Source organism: Hevea brasiliensis, chromosome 6, assembly GCF_030052815.1.
Source record: "Hevea brasiliensis isolate MT/VB/25A 57/8 chromosome 6, ASM3005281v1, whole genome shotgun sequence".
Classification (NCBI taxonomy): domain Eukaryota; kingdom Viridiplantae; phylum Streptophyta; class Magnoliopsida; order Malpighiales; family Euphorbiaceae; genus Hevea; species Hevea brasiliensis.
In genome coordinates this window covers 6,712,140-6,731,036 of record NC_079498.1, presented here as the reverse complement: position 1 = coordinate 6,731,036, position 18,897 = coordinate 6,712,140, and the positions used below count along the sequence as shown (strand labels likewise).

General features: G+C 35.1%; 1 protein-coding gene across 5 annotated transcripts; it reads left to right on the top strand.

The window, feature by feature from the left end:
* The first annotated feature begins 14,650 nt into the window (after positions 1-14,650).
* LOC110645606 (phytochrome-interacting ankyrin-repeat protein 2) lies at positions 14,651-18,659 on the top strand. Of its 5 annotated transcripts, none has more exons than XM_021798823.2 (5): positions 14,651-15,421; positions 17,068-17,239; positions 17,379-17,564; positions 18,011-18,095; positions 18,191-18,659. In XM_021798823.2, exons 1-5 carry the CDS (start codon positions 15,278-15,280, stop codon positions 18,225-18,227), a joined length of 624 nt encoding a protein of 207 aa, XP_021654515.2. In that variant the 5' UTR covers positions 14,651-15,277; the 3' UTR covers positions 18,228-18,659. The 5 variants fall into 5 exon arrangements, with proteins under 5 accessions (XP_021654515.2, XP_021654512.2, XP_021654514.2 ...); XM_021798820.2 differs by having other exon boundaries at positions 17,960-18,095; XM_021798822.2 differs by having other exon boundaries at positions 18,011-18,659.
* The last annotated feature ends 238 nt before the right edge of the window (positions 18,660-18,897 follow it).

Here is an 18,897-nt window from a genome sequence, read left to right as displayed (position 1 = left end):
ATGGACAAGTTCAGATCTTACCTCATTGGGTCAAAAGTCATTGTATTCACATATCATGTTGCAATCCGGTACCTTATGAACAAGAAGGAAGCAAAATCAAGGCTGATTTGATGGATTCTACTCCTGCAAGAATTTGACCTTGAAATCAAGGACAAAAAAGGATCCAAAAATATAGTAGCTGACCATCTTTCCAGACTAAAATTGGAGTATATAGAGGACTTCAAAGATTTTCCAATTGATGATTCATTTCTTGATGAGCAATTACTTGCACTCTCCAAAGCTCCATGGTACACTAACTTTGTTAATTTTCTTGTATGCAGGGTACTGCCTCTAAACATGACTTATCAGCAAAGGAAGAAATTCCTGCATGATGTGAGATATTATTTATGAGAGGAACCTCTACTGTACAAGAGATGTAATGATGGGCTGATAAGAAGATACATACCAGAGGAAGATATGGAAAGTATCATTCATCATTGCCATTCATCACTATATGGAGGACACTTCGGCACCTTAAAAATCACAGCAAAGATTTTGCAAGCAGGGTTTTACTGGCCATATTTATTTAAGGATGTAAGATCCTCTGTGCTAGGTTGTGATCAATGCCAAAGAACAAGCAACAGTTTAAGAAGGAATGAAATGCCACTGCATGGTATACTCGAGATAGAATTGTTTGATGTATGGAGAATAGACTTCATGAGCCCATTTCCCTCTTCCCGTGGAAACAAGTATATTCTGGTTGGAGTTGATTATGTGTCAAAATGGGTAGAAGCAATTGCGACACTAACCAACAATACTAGAGTGGTTACAAAGTTCCTTAAGAAGAACATCTTTATAAGATTTGGCACACTGCGAGCAATAATCAGTAATGGAGGAAGTCACTTCTGTAACCAACAGTTCGAAACACTACTGAAAATGTATGGAGTGACTCACAAGGTGGCCACACCTTATCATCCTCAAACCAGCGGTCAAGTAGAAATCTCAAATAGGGAAATGAAGCAGATTCTAGAGAAAACTGTAAATAGATCCAGAAAGGACTGGTGCATGAAGTTAGATGATGCACTATGGGCATACTGCACTACATATAAAACCCCAATTGACACAACACACTTCCGACTGGTTTATGGAAAATCATGCCATCTCCCTGTTGAACTTGAGCATAAGCTTACTGGGCAATTTAGGTACTAAACTTTGACCTCAAAGTTGCATGTGAGAAAAGACTCCTATAACTGAATGAGTTGGAAGAAATCCGACAGGATGCATATGAAAACGCCAAAATTTTCAAGGATAAAACCAAGAGATGACATGACAGGCGCATAGCAAGGAAAGAAATAAAAGAAGGAGATCTTGCCCTCTTATTCAACTCTAGATTGAAACTCTTTCCAGGGAAGTTTAAATTAAAATGGTCCGGACTTTTCAAGGCCACCCAAGTTTTCCCAAACGGAGCAGTAGAAGTGTGGAGTGAAACCTCAGGTGTATTTAATGTCAATGGACAAAGGCTAAAGCCTTACTTTCAGGGAGAACCCATAGAAATGGGAGTCAATTGTACCATCGACCATCCTACCGACAGACCATAAATAAGCAAAGTCAAGCTAAAGACTATAAACAAGTGCTTTTTAGGAGGCAATCCAAAAATTTTCTAAACTTTTCTTTTCTTTTCTTCTTTTTCATATTAATTTTTGTTTCATACTTATTAGCATTTCATTTTGTAGGATATTTGGAAAGGGAAGTAGAGATTAAGAGAGGGAAGGAATCACCAAGTCAAAACCACAAAAGGGAAAATTAGAGAAAACCAGGGAAATAGCTCTATTGCTAAACTTTACATCTATTTCATGTGTTATGATAATAAACATTTTTCATTTGACAAGAATTTGAAAAATCAGAATATTACATGGGTCATGTATTGGTTTTACACAGGTCGTGTAACTTTCTGAAAGTCCGTAAATTTCCTGTATTTTTAACTCTGAAGGAGATAAAAAGTTACACGGGTCCAAAGCCCAATTTACACGGACCGTGTAATGTCTCTAGCAGAATAACTTAAAGCCAGAAAGTTATATGGGCCTCCTTGTATTTAACACGGGCCGTGTAACATATCCAGTAAAGAAACTTGAGAGACAAAAAGTTACACGGGTCCCAAAGCTTATTTACACGGGCCGTGTGCTATGACAGAATTTGAAATTTTCGGGCAGAAATTTACACAGCCCTACATGTTGGGACTCATGTAGTGATACACGACCAGTGTACTTTGTCGCAGACGTGACTCCTGGGGCATGAAACGCGTGAAACGAAGAGTCCTAACAGCTCTTTAAATACACCCCTAGCATTAAAACCCTTCATAAACACAAAACCCTTCATCTCCTCCCTTCCTAGCCTATAAAAACCTCTCAAATCTCATCTCTCTTCACCAAACCCTACTCTTCTCCTTCCCAAAAACTCATCCATGGCTCCTGCAAAGAGATCTGTAAGAAGGATCGGCTCTTCTTCAAGGCAAAGAGGAGAATCCTCACCTTCTCCACCTTAGCCTCCACCCCAATGCCCAAGAACAAGGGTAGCCACTCTCCAACCATCTTAACAAGCCCATCCTCCACCACAACCACAACCACAACCACAACCACAGCCACAATCTGCTCCATAACCTGAAATCTCCATTCCTTGGGGATTTCGTGATGATGCCCACAAAGCAATGTGCACCCGGCTTCATGCCCTGAAAATAAGCTCCACCAAATACATGGATTTTCCACTTTTGGAGCAAATCAGGCTACAAGATGAAATCAATGGGCTACTGGATAGCATTGGGTGGACAAGGTTCGCCCAAATTCAATTTCCAGCATACAAGGACACTATGCTGAAATTTTTGGGTAGCTTCAAGGCCACATTATGGCCTATCGACAGGGAGGACAGGTGCAGGATTGAATTTTGCCTCCTTGGTGTTGACCGGGTAATGAACATAGACAAGTTCAACGCCATCTTTGGCTTTAACAGCGCCGGCTACCAGGAGATTCCTAGGAACCGTATGCTCTATAACAATATCAGCTTCTGAAATTCTATTGCCCCGAACATGGAGCTGTATAACTCCAGCAAATCCAAATCCACGATTATCACTAGTCCAGCCCTCTGCTATATGCATCGGTTCACCGCCCACACCATCGTGGGCCGTGGCGACAGCCTTAGCGCTGTCAATGCCAGCGAGCTCTTCTTCTTGTAGTGTATGGTCACCGGACAGTGGTGCAGCACTGGTTTCTTTTTATGCAACCATCTTCGATGCCTCTGTCAACAGTCTACCGGGCACATCGTGCTTGGTGGCCTTGTCACAACCATTGCCCTCCACTTCGGCTTCGTTCCAGGATATCACAGGCTGCGCTTTGTCACTAGAACGTCAAGAATAGATCAGACTATCTGTATATCCATAGAGATATGTAAGAAGGTGGTCAACACATGCTACATACTGGATGCTGAAGGGAACGCCATCCCTTGGAGAGACGAAGCAAGAGAAGGACCCAACGAGACTTTGCAACCTCAAGAAGAAGGCCAAGAGCCAATGTTTCAGGAGTTCCCCGCTCGAGTGCCTCCATACACACCACCACCTACAGACCCGGTACTCGCTTACCTACAGCGCATGGAGACTACAATCAATAACAGGATACGAGCTATCGAGGGCAGCCTCCAGGAAGCACACAACAAATTAGACATGCTAATGGAGAAGTTAAATGAGGAGGACGAGGAGCCAGCATCACCATCATCATCATCAGAGACCTTTTAGACCTAGGACTATAGGATAGGATCTTTATTATAATATCTTACATGCCTTAGTCCTAAACTGCAATCATAGTTCTCTTTTATTTGCTTTATGTCGAAAAATTTTATATGCTTAATAAATAATATGCTTTCTTATAATCTTCGTACATTTTCTCTGCTTTTGCATATTATTTTAACATTGAGGACAATGTCTAATTTGAGTTTGGGGGGGATACAAGTGCATTGCATATCATTACATTTGTACATCATTACATTGTTTAAACTCAGCTACATTATTCTTGTGTATCAAAATTTTTGAAAATTTTTGAAAAATTGTGAAACTTAGCACTATAACCAAATTCTAGTAAGCTAACAATTGGACTCCACGAGATAGAGGAACGAACATATCTAGATAGGCAAAAAGGGATTCTAACATATTGTTTGTGAATAAACTAATCTCTTTAATGGAACTAGACTAGTTAAACCTCTTCATAACTATAAATTTATCACATTGAACTTATAAAATTAGGAGAACAATTTTTGAATTACAAGCAAACCTAAAAATGTCTCATTAGCTCTAGAACATATCTCTTGGACCTATCAAGGCGAAATCCTAGTATATGCTTGATGAAGAAATGATTAAGACATTATTTGATATAGCCTCACTAAGCCTTAGCCATCCCTAATTAAAATGTATATCCCTTATAGCCAACTTGAAGCCTATGTTTATCCCTTAGAATTTATTGATTACCCATGTTATTTACCTAGCCCCTAGCCTAAACACCTATCATACCCTTTTGAGGAAGCAATATGCATAAGGAAAATGAAGAGAGGATGTAGAACTCAAGAAAGAGTGTAAGTGTGCAATTGAAATCAAAGAAAAACTTGCCTTTCCAAACCAGCAAAAGCAATGAGTTTGGGGGAGAGGACAAAAGGGACATAAAAAGAAAGAAAAAAAAAAGAGAAAAGAAAAGAAGTCCCAAGATAAGTATCATGGAAGCATGCTTGGCACTGTAAAAAGCCAAAAGCCCTTTCTCTCCATACAAAATCAGTATTTTATGCATACATGCTGTCCTCATATTTGCATTTCCTAAAAACCTTTCATTGGCAACCAAGTCATTATTCCCTTAGCCCCATTACAACACTTTTTAAAGACTTTTTGATCTTTTGAAAAGTGCATGCTATATTAGTGGAGATAGGAAATTGAGATATGCCTATGGGGTTAGAATTGAATTACTTCATCACAATTACTCACAAAGAGGCAAATTTGGGGAGTTAGTGTTTCTCAAATCTTTCTCGATAAAACAGGTTATTTGTGGCTTATTAATGGTTTTGTATAGAGAAATAATTAGTCAAAACACCATGAAATGAGATGAAGTTCTAAACAGGCAGCTATTAGAACCCTTATGCCTTGAAAGAGGGAAATTGGAATGAAGGTTGGAGGAGTTCAATTCTATGCTTATTAAATTGTTAGTTATATTCCTAAGTATCCCCTGAAATGTGTTTTAAAACAAAGTTTTGTTTTGCTTGAGGATAAGCAAAAGTTTGAGTTTGGGGGTATTTGATACACTTGAATTGTATAGATGTTTTTAAGCATTTTTGTATACTATTCCATAGCATTTAGGCAAGTATTTTTATGCATAATAGTTGAATTCATTAGTTTTTATAATTTATATTGTCAAGCCCTTAATTCTATGTTTTCTGCATCATTTCAGGTGTTTGGGTAAAGTCTCAGAGTATAGGAGTGCAAAGGAAAACTTGGAGAAGTCAAGAGACAGAGAATTGCTGCTGATACAAAGTACACAGGTCGTGTAAACCAAGCCACAGACCCGTGTAACTCTCTGCCAGAAGAAAGCCAAGAGAATCAATGGAGAAACACAAGTACACGGGTCGTGTAAGTAGTCCTGTGTAATCTGCATGGACCCATGTAAGTTTCTATCGTGTGCAAGCTTGAAAAAACCTTATGGGAATTATAGTACTAGGCCCGTGTAGTTGGCGCAGACCCGTGTAACTCTCTGTGCCAATGCAAGATTTTGCAATTCTCCTCCAGTAAGTTACACGGCCGGAAATGCAGGAACCTGTGTAGTGACACATGGTCCGTGTACTATGCTACAACCAGTTTTATAACTCGAATTCCCCACCTGTTTTCTGATTCAAATGAAACTTCTAAAGCCTTTTGGACTCAAAACGACCTAACCCTAGAGCAACCACTATAAATAGAAGAGAAAACATCAGACTGAAGAGAAGACTGACAGGGGTTCGGCCGACTCGCTCTCTCTTTTATCTTTTGACAGCACTTTTGAGGAGTTTTGAGGGAGAGAAATCCAGCTGTCTCAAGGAGAGAAACATCAGTACCAAAAGAAGTTTTCTAGCTGAAGTTCCACAAGATCAAAGCTGCAAACTCTCTTCGGTTTCTTCGTTTCATCTTTCTAGACAGATTTTTATTGTTTTTATTTCTTCTACATGATTTACTTTTTACTGTTTTTACCTTTTATCATGATGTTAGCTGAACTCACCATGAGTGAGTAGTTTTCTTATTCTGGATTTGGGAGAGTAGCGCTTGTAATTATTATTATGGATGAACACTAAGTTTTATTTATTGAATTTGAGATTCGTCTCTTGATTTAATTTCTTGTGATCTTAATGCATGCTATGTGTTGGTACCCACTTAACCATGATTGTAGATGTTAATCGAATGATTGAAAGGTGAAGATTAACATTAGAAAATCAAGTTCTTGAACCTAGGAATTCTGACCTAGACATAGGCTAATACCTTTGTGGAACTTCAAAATTGGTTAAAAATCTTAAAGGATTTTAATTAATTTAATCACCACGAAAGTAGGGTCTGAGTTAATTAGAATACACCCTAGGTGCCTTGAGAGAGGATTTAGGATAACTTAGGACTGATTTCCATCAAGGAAAACGATCCTCAATTCAGTAAATAAACTAGATAACATCCCTAGTAAGATTTAAGTGTGAAATCTTAATTCCAGAATTGTTTCAAAATAAATCATTTCATTTTAAGTTTACCATTTTAGTGTTCAAAGTTAACAAACTTCATTCTCTAAGTATTCAATAGCTTAGACAGTGAAAATTACTATGTAGATTGGTACTTGCTAAACAGAATCCTCATAGGAATGATACTCTACTCATCACTTTATTACTTGTTAGCGATCTGTGCACTTGCAGTGGTTGCAAAATTGCGAAACACATACCTTGACAGTTGTCAACATACCTTGACAGTTGTCAACATACCTATGTTATTACCTATCAATAAAATGTCATCTACATATAAAACGAGGAAAGTGACAGTACTCTCACTAACCTTTTTATATACACATGGCTCATCCATATTTTTGATAAAACTAAATGATTTAATGGCTTCATCATAATGGATGTTGTAACTCCTCGAAGCTTGTTTCAACCCATAAATAAATTGTTTTAGCTTGCATACCTTGGAACCATCTTGGGATTCAAAACCCCTAGGTTGTTCCATGAAAATGTTTTCATCTATGTTTACATTGAGAAAAGCTGTTTTGACATCTATTTACCAAATCTCATAATCATAGTATGCAGCTAGTGCTAATAAAATCCTAATTGATTTAGGCATGGTAATAGGCGAAAAAGTCTCCTCATAGTCGATTCCTTGTCTTTGACGAAACCCTTTCGTAATTAGCTTTACTTTATAGGTCTCTGCCTTTCTATCAGAATCAATTTTTTTCTTGAAAACCCATTCATTCCCTATAGGTACAATAACTTCAGGTGGGTCAACAAGGTCCCAAACTTAGTTCTTATGCATGGAATCAATTTTGGATTTCATAGCTTTAATCCATTTTGAAGAATCCATATTTGATGTAGCTTCTTCATAGGTAAGAGGATCATCTCCATGATCTATTTCTTCATGAGTAAACAACTCTTTTTCATCTTCATAAAGAAAACCATATCTCACTGGTGGGTGAGATATTTTGGTCGATCTGCGAGGAATTACTGTAGATGTTTCATCAATAGGTGTAGGTTGACTAAATGGATCTATATCCATTTGATCTGTTGGTTGGTCAAAATTCTCCAATTCTAACTCTATTTGCCTAAACTGTTGTCCAAGAAATATGACATCTCTGCTTACCACAACCTTTTGTGATGTAGGTAAATAAAAATAATATCCAAAACTTTCTTTTGGATATCCAATAAATAGATCTTTTTCTGATCTGATTTCCAATTTATCAGTGTTCAGTTTTTTAATATAAGCTGGACAACCCCAAATCTTAACATGCTTAAGACTCAATTTTCTTCCATGCCATATCTTATAAGGTGTGGAAGAGACTGGTTTTGATAGAATCCTATTCAGAATATGCAAAGCTGATTCTAATGCAAATCCTCAAAAAGAGATTGGCATATCAGTATAGCTCATCATACTGCGTACCATATCTAATAGGTTACGATTTCTCCTTTCAGATACACCATTTAGTTGTGGCATTCCTGGAGGAGTCAGTTGGGAGACAATGCCATGCTCTTTCAAGTATTCATTAAATTCAGTACTTAAGTATTCACCTCCACGATCTGATCAAAGAGTTTTAATACTTTTTCCTGTTTGATTTTCCACTTCACATTTAAATTCTTTGAACTTTTCAAAGGATTTATGTTTGTATTTCATCAAATATAAATACCCAAACCTTGATTTATTATCAGTAAAGGTAATAAAGTAATGAAAACCACCTCTAGCCATTTCCTTAAATGGACCACATACATCACTAGGTATCAATTCTAAAATATTTTCAGCTCTTAACCCTTGTCCAACAAAAGATAATTTAGTCATTTTGCCTTGAAGGCAGGATTCATAAGTTAGAGTGGGTTCAGAACCTAAAAAGGATAAAATCCTCATTTTCTCCAGCTTTGTAATCCTATCTTCTGCAACATGACCTAATTTTAAGTGCCAAATATATTTTAAACTTGTGTTGATTTTCATCATGGCATTACATTCATTTAGATTGCTTACATTAGATTTGTATTTAACATTATTATCTAAATAATAAAGTCCATCATGCATATAACCTGAGCCAACATATTTATTTCCAAAATAAATATTATAAACATTATTTGTGAACTGAAATTCATAGCCACTTCTAGTCAAACTAGATATAGAAATGATATTCTTAAAAGCATTAGGTACATACAAAATATTACATGTCCATACATGTATAAAGATTTAGATCCTATGACTAAAGCTTCAATAGTTGAGCCATTGCCAACCTGGAGTCTAATATTTCGTGACTGCAAGCTGCTACTATTTGCTAGTTCCTACATATCAAAAGTAATATGAGAACTAGCACCAGTATCTAAAACCCAAGCTGTAAATAAACTATGAGTATCATCAGAATCTAAATAATAAGACACGGACATACCTTCTGAAGGTCTATCCTTCTTGTTTTTCAGTGAAGCAAGATACTCTGAGCAGTTCCTCTTTCAGTGGAAACACTTTCCCTTGCCTTTGTCAGCTTTGGTTTTGCCCTTCTGTTTGGCTATCTTCTTGGAAGGTCCAGAAATTTGAGGTTTCTTATTCTTATTGCCCTTCTTCTTTTTGGACTTTTCAGTAGAAGAAGAAGATGCAATCAAAGCCACCTCTTTTCCTTTATTGTTCGGCATATTCTTTTAGGCAATAACCAGCATGTTAAGTAACCAGCCAAAGTACACTCTTGCTTTGTCATATGAAAATTTGTTACAAAATTTCCAAATGACTCAAATAGAGACTGAAGGATCAGATCCATTTGCAGTAGGAAATCCATATGAAAATCAAGATGTTCCAGCTGCTCAATAAGCCGAATCATCTTGTGGACATGATCTCCTACATTTTGTCCCTTAGACATCTTCATGCGGAATAGCTGTCTAGATATCTCATACCTAGCATTCCTGCTGTGCTCATCGTACAACTCTTGCAGGTGAAGGATGATCTCACTTGCATTCTGCATATTTTCATGCTGCTTTTGTAACTCATTAGTCATAGAAGCAAGCATATAACATTTGGCTCTCATATCATGCTCCTTCCACTTATCCAAAGTGTCTAGTTTCTTTTGTGTGGCCTCTGGAGGTAAGGGACCAGGAACCTTTGAGTCTAAAACATATCCAATATGTTCTAGGTTCAGGACAAGTTTTAAATTTCTGAGCCAATCAGAAAGATTAGGTCTCGTCAACCTATTGTGATCAAGTATACTCGCAAGGATATTGGATGGTGGTGGTTGCTATGTGCTCATTATTATCAGAAAAATTAACTGTAGAAAATAACTAGATTAATTAGTAAATGTATCAAGTAATTAACCAAAATGATTATGGTCTTTTAATCAAATTGGTCCTCCTACTAACTTGGTGAATTCTACACTTCCAAAGTAGGAAACGAAAATCCTAGTTGGATAGATTTCTAGTGGGTGATTGAATTCTTAGTCTTATTGATCATCTTCAGGCACATCCATTATTGGAATTACAATAAACTATAAGTGAGCAACTTCTTGCCCATCACATCTCATGTGAAGCTCAATCATTTATTTAGTCCATAATGCTCAAAATCTCAGGCACATCCATTATTGATTTATCTTGCATTAGTTAAGTTGATCCCATCGAATCAGTAAACATGCAAATAATTTTAATGTCCTCAGGCACATCCATTATTGACCACAACTATTTACATATTTACAACATGTTATGCTTAACAATTATTCTTAAGAAAATCCCTTAAATAAATGCATCACATGCAAGTATTTAAAATTTCTTAAAATAATTGCATCAATGTAGGGCCATGATATAATTACTTTAATTATACCATTTCCAACTTAATCATTTATTTGGAAGATTTTGTGGTCGACTTAATTACTATTATGATCTCACTTTGTACATTATTCAATTGGCATGCATATATCATATACTTGTATACATCCATACACATCTCATGCATACATGGATAAAAAAAAAATAATATGGTATGATCATAGACTTTCTAAGGGATTCAATTCTGAGCCACCAAGAATTGAATCAGGGCATTCCTAGGTATATTTCATTCATTCATTTTACAAGAGTTGCTGAAGGAGTACATAATCAACCTTTGATCTTGATTTCCTCTCACTGGTCCCACCAATGCTCTTGACCTCCTTGTTCTTCTTGCAATCCAATTACATTATAATCCTTGGCATACCAAGGCGAGTTTACAAGAATATGGACTACAAGAATATGGAGTTTATAAGCTAAATTATTACAACATTTATAATACATGCCACTAAAATTAATTATTTTACATTCCAAAAAAAAAAAGAAATAAATCCAATCACATTGGTCTTTTATTGTCCATGATCATTCATCATGCATATTAAAATTTAATAATTAAATAAAATATACATACTAAAATTTAAATTGAATATCACATATTCAACCAAAATTAAATTTGAATCTCATTCAAATAATTTTAAATTTAGAAACATTTTTCAAATTTAGTACCTTGAAAACAATTTTCAAAAAATTAATTGTGTGATTAAAATTCATAATTAAATAATTTAATTAGGTATTGGCTTAATTATGGGCTTTAAGATATACAACAATTGCATAATGGGCCCAAAAACTAAGCCAAAAAATCCAACACACCCTTGGGGTGTGTATCTCGCCCAAACCGGCTATGGTGAGCACCCAAACCAGCTTCAAATTAATCCAAATTTGATCCAATCATCCAATTAAATCTCATAAACAATCTTAATAGCAAATATAGTAGCTCTGATACCAATTGAAAGAGTGGAAGCATGAATAAAGGGCATTAGAACCTTGAATTTCAAAAATTATTTCTAAGGTTACATGCACCATACCGAGTGTTTTATGATCCTAATTAATTTCTAATGCCCAATTGCATACAAAAACACATTTTAGCATGCATTAAAACTTCATTTGCCATTAAAGATTGTGAATTAACATTTAATTCAATAAAACTCTAACTAAAAGAGAGATTTTTAGGTACTAACCTCTTGATGTACAATTGAAGCCTCTTAGGATGTTCTTAGAACCCCAAATGTTGCCCCTCTAGTTTGTCCACCACAAGCGCATACCAAAGATGCAATGGCAGCTCCTAGATTGGCTTCTCAAGTTTGTCAACCAATTTTGAGATAGAGTTTATGCTTTGTGAAGATTGTATGAATGTATTGGGTGTTGGAAACAATTTCTAATAATTTTAATTCAAAAGGAAATCATAGTTTTTCCCTTGAATCAATTGAGAAATTGAAGAGGAGAGGGAGAGACAAAGTTGCCGTCCAACTTGAGAGAAAAGAGAGAGGAGTGTATTTTTTCTTTATAACTTTTCTTTATATACTTAGGTCAAACCCTAACTTACTCCCTTGCCACATGTCATCACAAGATCCTATTTTGTTATTATTTGATTTAATCCTATGAAGCCAAGTGTCAAGCTCCATTTAAATAATGACATGTGGTCTTCCATCATAGGAAGACAAGTGGTAAGATCATATGGTGCCATGTGTCACCATCTCATGGTGACACATGTCACCATCTCATGGTGACACATGTCACCTTGTGAAAAGACTAATTTGCCCTTACTTTTTAATTTGAGTTCTCAACCCAAAATTATAATTTTTCATCTTTAAATCAATTTATATTAAATATTAATTAATTAATTAATTAATTAATCTCTATTAATTAATTTCTCATAATTAAATTTATATTTAATAAAATTAAATATAAATTTAATTTATATTATATATCCAATAACCTAAATTTGGTTTCAAGTAATGCTATGGACTTTGTAATTTTATTGCAAACCAAACCTCTTTAATTAATTAATTAAACACTTTAATTAATCAATTAAATCACATTTTAAATGGTGATTAACTTGTGTAGATGTGTGATTTATTAGGCCCATTACTTATTGGCAATGAGAAATGATATTAACTCTTAATATCATTAGAACTCTTTCTTATCGTAAATAATTTCTCTAAATCATTTCAGATATCTCATAGACCATGGTTGACACCTAGCATAGTATGCCATGGCCACCCAATCAGTAATAAGTAATACCTTAAATGAATATTTAATTATATGTTACCATGCATTAGAATCTCTCCGTTACAAAATCCCAATTCGAGCTGGAGTCATGGTTAATGTCAAACCCCATTTGCTATGAACATTATGTTCTCTTTTAATTCCAGTTCTTGATTAATTAGATTTTTTTATCATAAACTCTTTTATGACTAAATTTGTCTGTCATGGCCAGGAACTTGAAACATCAAGAACAATTAAATGAACATAGGATTTTATCCCTATTTACTTAGGGTAACGGATTCCATCTTGATCAACACCTATCTCTATATATAACTAGTAAGAGCCAACACATGCCCATATACCCATACACAATACAAGTATGAAAGCAGTATCAAACTCAAACCATCTATATACAAGATAATTGTGTTATCTCAGGTCTAAAGATTATATGCACTGATATGATATATGATAATGTATTGACAAGAGTAAACTCCATGTGCTTGTCATAAGCGTCACTGGTTCGGCCTACTTATCATGTATAAATGCCTATCATGTTTGTTATGTGGCATGAGACTCACAACTCCATCTTATTTATATCTCATATAAATACCTTGGGAACAAAAATGATTACAATCTTTCTGGATAAGTCATATCCTTTGTGAAGTATCATCGATTGTGAACCAATTTATGATACTTTGTTCTAGAAATACTGTCACTCATATTCTTAACAACTTAAGAATATAATTTCTAATAAAATATCAATGGACCTTTTCAATTACACATAAATGTATTATGAAAATGGAAAAGTAAAATTACCTTTTTTTATTAATAAAATATGTACAAGATACATACGAAATGATATGCTCTAGGGTATACCACTAACGGATTTGAACCTAATTGAAATTATTCAGTGATTTTAAATAACTTTTATATATAAAAATATATATAATGCATAAATTTCCTAAAAAAAGTAAAGTAATTTAAAAATTAATAATGCAATTCGATTCGATTCAACTAATTTTTTCTCAAAAATCAAATCAAAATGAAATAACCGAAATTCTTAAAATTCAAAATTGAATCGAATTACCTTAAAAACTAAACAAATTACCAATCATGATGATTTAATTCGATTTATTTATTTTAAACCGAATAATGCTCACCCCTACTCTTAATTTTTGTTTGTTTTTATGAAATGAGAAAAGAATAATATCAAGAGCATTTATTATATTCATTTATCATGCATGACTTTGTAAAACAAAAGTAGGGTGCATTTAATAAAACTCGAGCTAATATAAGAAAGAATTTAATAGTTTTTAGATTAACTATTTATATTGAAATATATACAAAATTAATTAAAAAAATATAAAGTCTATAAATATATATTAAAATATTTAATATAATAATTAATAAATTTGTTTTTATATGATCTCAAGCTTTTTCCACAGCGCACTAAAAAGTTTATTTTGTATTACAAATAGGAAAAATCTTAATACTGTCTGAAATCATAAGTTCTTCATATCCATTTGCAAATTAGGAAGCGAAAATTATTTTTAATTTTGATTTTAACCATTGCATAAAGTTACTATTAGTTTTTTAAATATAAAAATTAATATTTAATTATGATTAATAATGAGATTTTAATGTGGATTGGGCCGAAAATGCCCAGTAACGGCCCACTTAAGATCTCCCTCTTTAACTTTGTCCACCATCTTTATAATCAATTGCCACGTAACTATTTTTAATTTTAATCATTAAATAAATTTATTATTAATTTTTCAAATATGAAAAACTAATATTTAATTATGATTAATAATGAAATTTTAATATGGATTGGGCCGAAACGCCGAGCAACGGCCCACTGAAGATCTCCCTCTAAATACCCACCACCGCCAGAGCCTTGCTGCCTTATTTGCAAGCAACGCCAATCTTCTGCAATTGAGCAAATTTCAACACAAAAACAAAAAAATCTCTCTTTCTTGGATTTTAGGGTTTCTGGTGCGGCGTCCTTTATGTTCCCTTCAAATTCTCTCCATATCAGACCAGGATTTCTCTAATCACTCCAATTTCGTCTAATCGGTTTATATCGTCAAAATTTGGGATTTTTTTTGAAGAACAAGAGTTATGTTCATAATTTCTTCATCATCCGCCATCGTGTCCGTCGTCATCTTCGAAAATCTCCGTGTTTTTGGACCCGGTTTGAATCCTTTCGCTCCCTATTGCATTGCCAATCATTTTCTTGCTTCTCGCTAATTTTTCCAAAAAAAAAAACATGTAAATTAGTGGTTTTGTTCTTCATCGTCTTCTTATAATCCTTCTCAAGCTTTTAGGGTTTTTTGCAATCGCTGCGTTTTTCCTCAAAGATTGTGTAAAACATGTAAATTAAAATTATCGGTTTTGTTCTTCATCGTCTTCTTATAATCCTTCTCAAGCTTTTGGGGATTTCTCAATCGTTGCGTTTTTCCTCTGAGATTGTGTATTGGGATTATTTTTCATCGTTGATTGATAAATTGGAAGGAAGAAAACGAGGATGCCCCAGGAGCAGTTGGATACCGTTTCGGTTTTACTGAGGCGTAGTCTGTCGAAAAGACGGAGTTTTAGGTCAAGAGTCGATAGGGATGACCGAGGTTGGACTTTGCTTCATATCGGTGCCAGAAAAGGTGATCTTAAAGAGGTACGTTTGTTCTATTTGTTTCCTTTCTTTCCTTTTTATCGTCTATGATTGATGATAGTTTTAATTAACTAAGTTTTCTTTTGGTTATTGATTTTGGAATGGAGGAATTGCGATTTACTCTTTTTGTTTTTTGTGTGTGTGTGTGTGTGTGTGTGTGTGTGTGTGTGTGTGTGTGTGTGTTTGAAACATGTTTGATGAAACAAGTTTGGCTAATATAATCTAGTAAGAAATTTTTTAAAGACTAGAAGCTTTCGAACCAAGTTCAATCTTGAGCATTTTTTTTTTCCAAAAAGCATTTTTGGTTTGGACAATCTCACTGGCAGGGACATATGGGCATGCAAAAATTGTTTGCAATAACAACCTCTATTCATAGTTATTGAAGTTCCTGTTCCTTTTTGGCAACTCTTGTACTGCTGTTCCAATTCATGGGGCCTGGCTTATTTTCCTCACTTTTATTAAAATTTGTAAACTATACAATGCACGGTCTCACCTAACTGCTGGTGCATATTATTGGCCTTATATGACAAATTTCCAGTTTGTTTCATTTGTACCATTAGGGCTATGCCATTCTATAGAAAGTAATTGCAGAATGAGATGTGATTCCTGCCGATTTGCCCCATATTTTAAATGATATGTTTTGTGTCCTTTTAGGAAAAAGGGTTTTTCTGCAATTGAGGATTAACATGTTAAACTACATAGTCTTGAGGTTTTAGGATTTGCTCTTTTATGAGCTTTTTGGTGCATACATATGTTGGATATTTTAGAAAAAGTTGGTCCAATATTGAGGATTAATCTGTTATGCCAGGGTCTTCAGTTTTTAGGCTTAAATTTTGACCTCGAGTGGTTCCATTATTGAGATTAATCTTGTTAAGCTGCATAAACTTTATTTGTAAGGGATTTGTTCTTTTGCCAGACTTTTGTGCTTTGCTTCTTGGCACAAAAATTTCTTTTTCATTCTAGGAAAACAAATTGTTCCATGCTTTAAGTTTTTAGGTTTTTGTTGTTTTGTGAGCCTTTTCTCCTCTACTTGCATGGACAAAGACAATTTTTTCCCTTCTCAGAAAAACTTGTTATTAATCAATTGTTAAGCTATTTACGTGTACTTGGAAGGTGTTGTAAATTTCTGAGATCAGTGATTTAAGTGATCTAGAAGGATAAACCTAAACTGACTTGGATGAGATGAGTACAACATGACCTAGAAGCCAAAATATTTAACTCAAAATCGTTTAGAGTGGAGAAAGAGAATTCATATAGCCAACCCTAAATTTTTTAGAAAAAGACTTAGTTGAGTTGAGTGATTTAAGTGATTTTTGTGTACATGTATTTGGAAGAAGAAGAAGAAATTGTTCTTAGATTCTTGCAGTTGTTTATGCTGTATTCTAAACTTGGTTGAATGGAGGAAAATGGTTTATATATCCTGCCCAAATTGGTACTAAGGTTTGAATTGAGTATATTTGCTGTGTTGTTTGGTAGCCTGTAGTGCATGACATGACTGATCCATTGCTTCTCTGCTTCTCCTTTTCCCATTTTGTATATGTTGGTTCATGTATGCTAATGTTTTTATATGCTGAGTATATGTGCCAGTATTTTATTAGGAGCAAAAAGCATTAAGCAACACTGAGATTGAAGTTTCTTTTGAGTAATAGGTGAAGCGGTTACTTGATAAAGGAATGGATGTTAATGCACCTGCATGGGGTCCCAAATCAAAAGGGGTGTCCCCTCTCCACCTAGCTGCTAAGGGAGGCCATGTTGAGGTTATGGATGAATTGCTTGAGCATGGTGCTGACATTGATGCTAGAACCTGGGGTGCCTGTGGCTGTAAGTGTTTTAACCTTGTAGAAAACTTTGTCAGCATTCAAATCCCTGTTCTTTTTTCTTTACTTTCTTCTCTCCATCTCTCTCTAATCGCATATGCCGTTGACACACTTTCTGACATGTATGTTTTTCCTTATCACAGGGACTCCACTTCACAATGCAGCAAAAGAAAGGAAGAGAGAGGCCGTCAAATTCCTTCTGGAGAATGGGGCATTCTTGCCTGATGACATGAATGATATGAGATTTAATCCACCACTCCATTACTGCCCTGGTCTTGAATGGGCATACGATGAGCTGAAGCGTCAGCAGAGAGAAAATCTGTCAGTAGGTGAGACATCCTACTGCTCTGAAAGCTAGTGTGCTCTCGTTGGCGGTGGCGCGAGCCTTGTTGCTTGGTTTAATGTACTAAACGTTCTATGATTTCTAAGTATGTTGTGTGTCTTTTAGTTACAGGCAAGTGTAGATCTTTTTTTGAAATACTCGGCACTGAATAATGGTTTTTTGAACTTAAAATTTTTATAGTGTTAGCTGTAGAAACAATGGTGAGATTGCCTTTGCCTTGGTTTTGAATTTATTTTATGGTTGAAAAATAAATTTCAAAAAGCTATCCGATTTATTTTATGGAGAGTATGCTTACTAATTGGCTTCATTGGGTATCATATTTGATCGACTTCTAATACATGTATATATTACATCAAGTGTAGAATTATTTTTATTTTTAAGCTAGTTGCACTCATCAGACTTTTTTTTCTCTGGATTTTACTCTTTCCGGAGGCGAATCTTCTTTCTCACTGCCGTTCAGTGGTCGTCCCTGTCCCTTTTGGGTAGGAGTGGCCTCCCTCCTTTACTTGGATGTTAGGTACCTTTTACCTGCTGTTTGTGTTTTAGTTTGTTGCTTGTGAATCTGTGTGGGGGAGGAGTATGTCGGAGACGTTCATGGCATTGTTTTTACAGCTTTGAATATCGAAAACTCTATAAGAGAGCGAGATAGCCGGAGGACCACCCTCTGTTTTTTCAATGAACATGGTTTGGTGCTTGCATGCTTTGTTTGGATGGCTGGTGTGGATCTCTCTGATCTAGGGCTCTTTGTGCTTGGGACGGTTCCTTCAGGCTTCTGCCGAGTCTTGGTCCTGTGGTGCTTCGTCAATCCCCTCTTCCCCCTAGTGAAGAATCTGTGACTTTTCAGTATACCCCTCAACTGTGTGGTTTGGCTTCAATTCCCTTTCCCGTGGGCCGTTGTTTTTTGGGGTTATGGTTATCAATCGTTAAGCCGAGGTCTCCAGTCAGTATGTGTTCCCCATTTTTCATGGCCGTCTACGGCGTTTGAATGCGCTCCCTTGTGCCTTCGTGTTGAGTGTGTTTGCAATCTATATATATCATTTAATTTAAAATTTATGAGGTAAAATGTATAAATTTTAAGTTTTGTTTTCTGAATTAAAGTTTTTTTTTTTAATTTTGGATAAAAGTAACCACAAAAACTAATGAATATTGAATATTATGCTACATTAATAAATTTATGCAAATAGGAATTATTAAATCATTTTCACAAAGTAATAATCAAATTATGTACAAAAGGAATTAAGAATTTTTTCTCACGCGTAACTATTTTTATTTTTATGATCTATGAACGAGCGTAACTGGGCTCAAAAACTATTAAAAGG

Excerpts from the sequence above, each read along its gene's own strand:
- LOC110645606 (XM_021798819.2), top strand. The coding sequence starts at position 15,278 with ATGCCCCAGGAGCAGTTGGATACCGTTTCGGTTTTACTGAGGCGTAGT. Across the intron at positions 17,240-17,378 it reads AACCTGGGGTGCCTGTGGCT|GGACTCCACTTCACAATGCA; the intron begins GTAAGTGTTTTA and ends TCCTTATCACAG. Across the intron at positions 17,565-17,959 it reads GAGAGAAAATCTGTCAGTAG|CTAGTTGCACTCATCAGACT; the intron begins GTGAGACATCCT and ends TTTATTTTTAAG.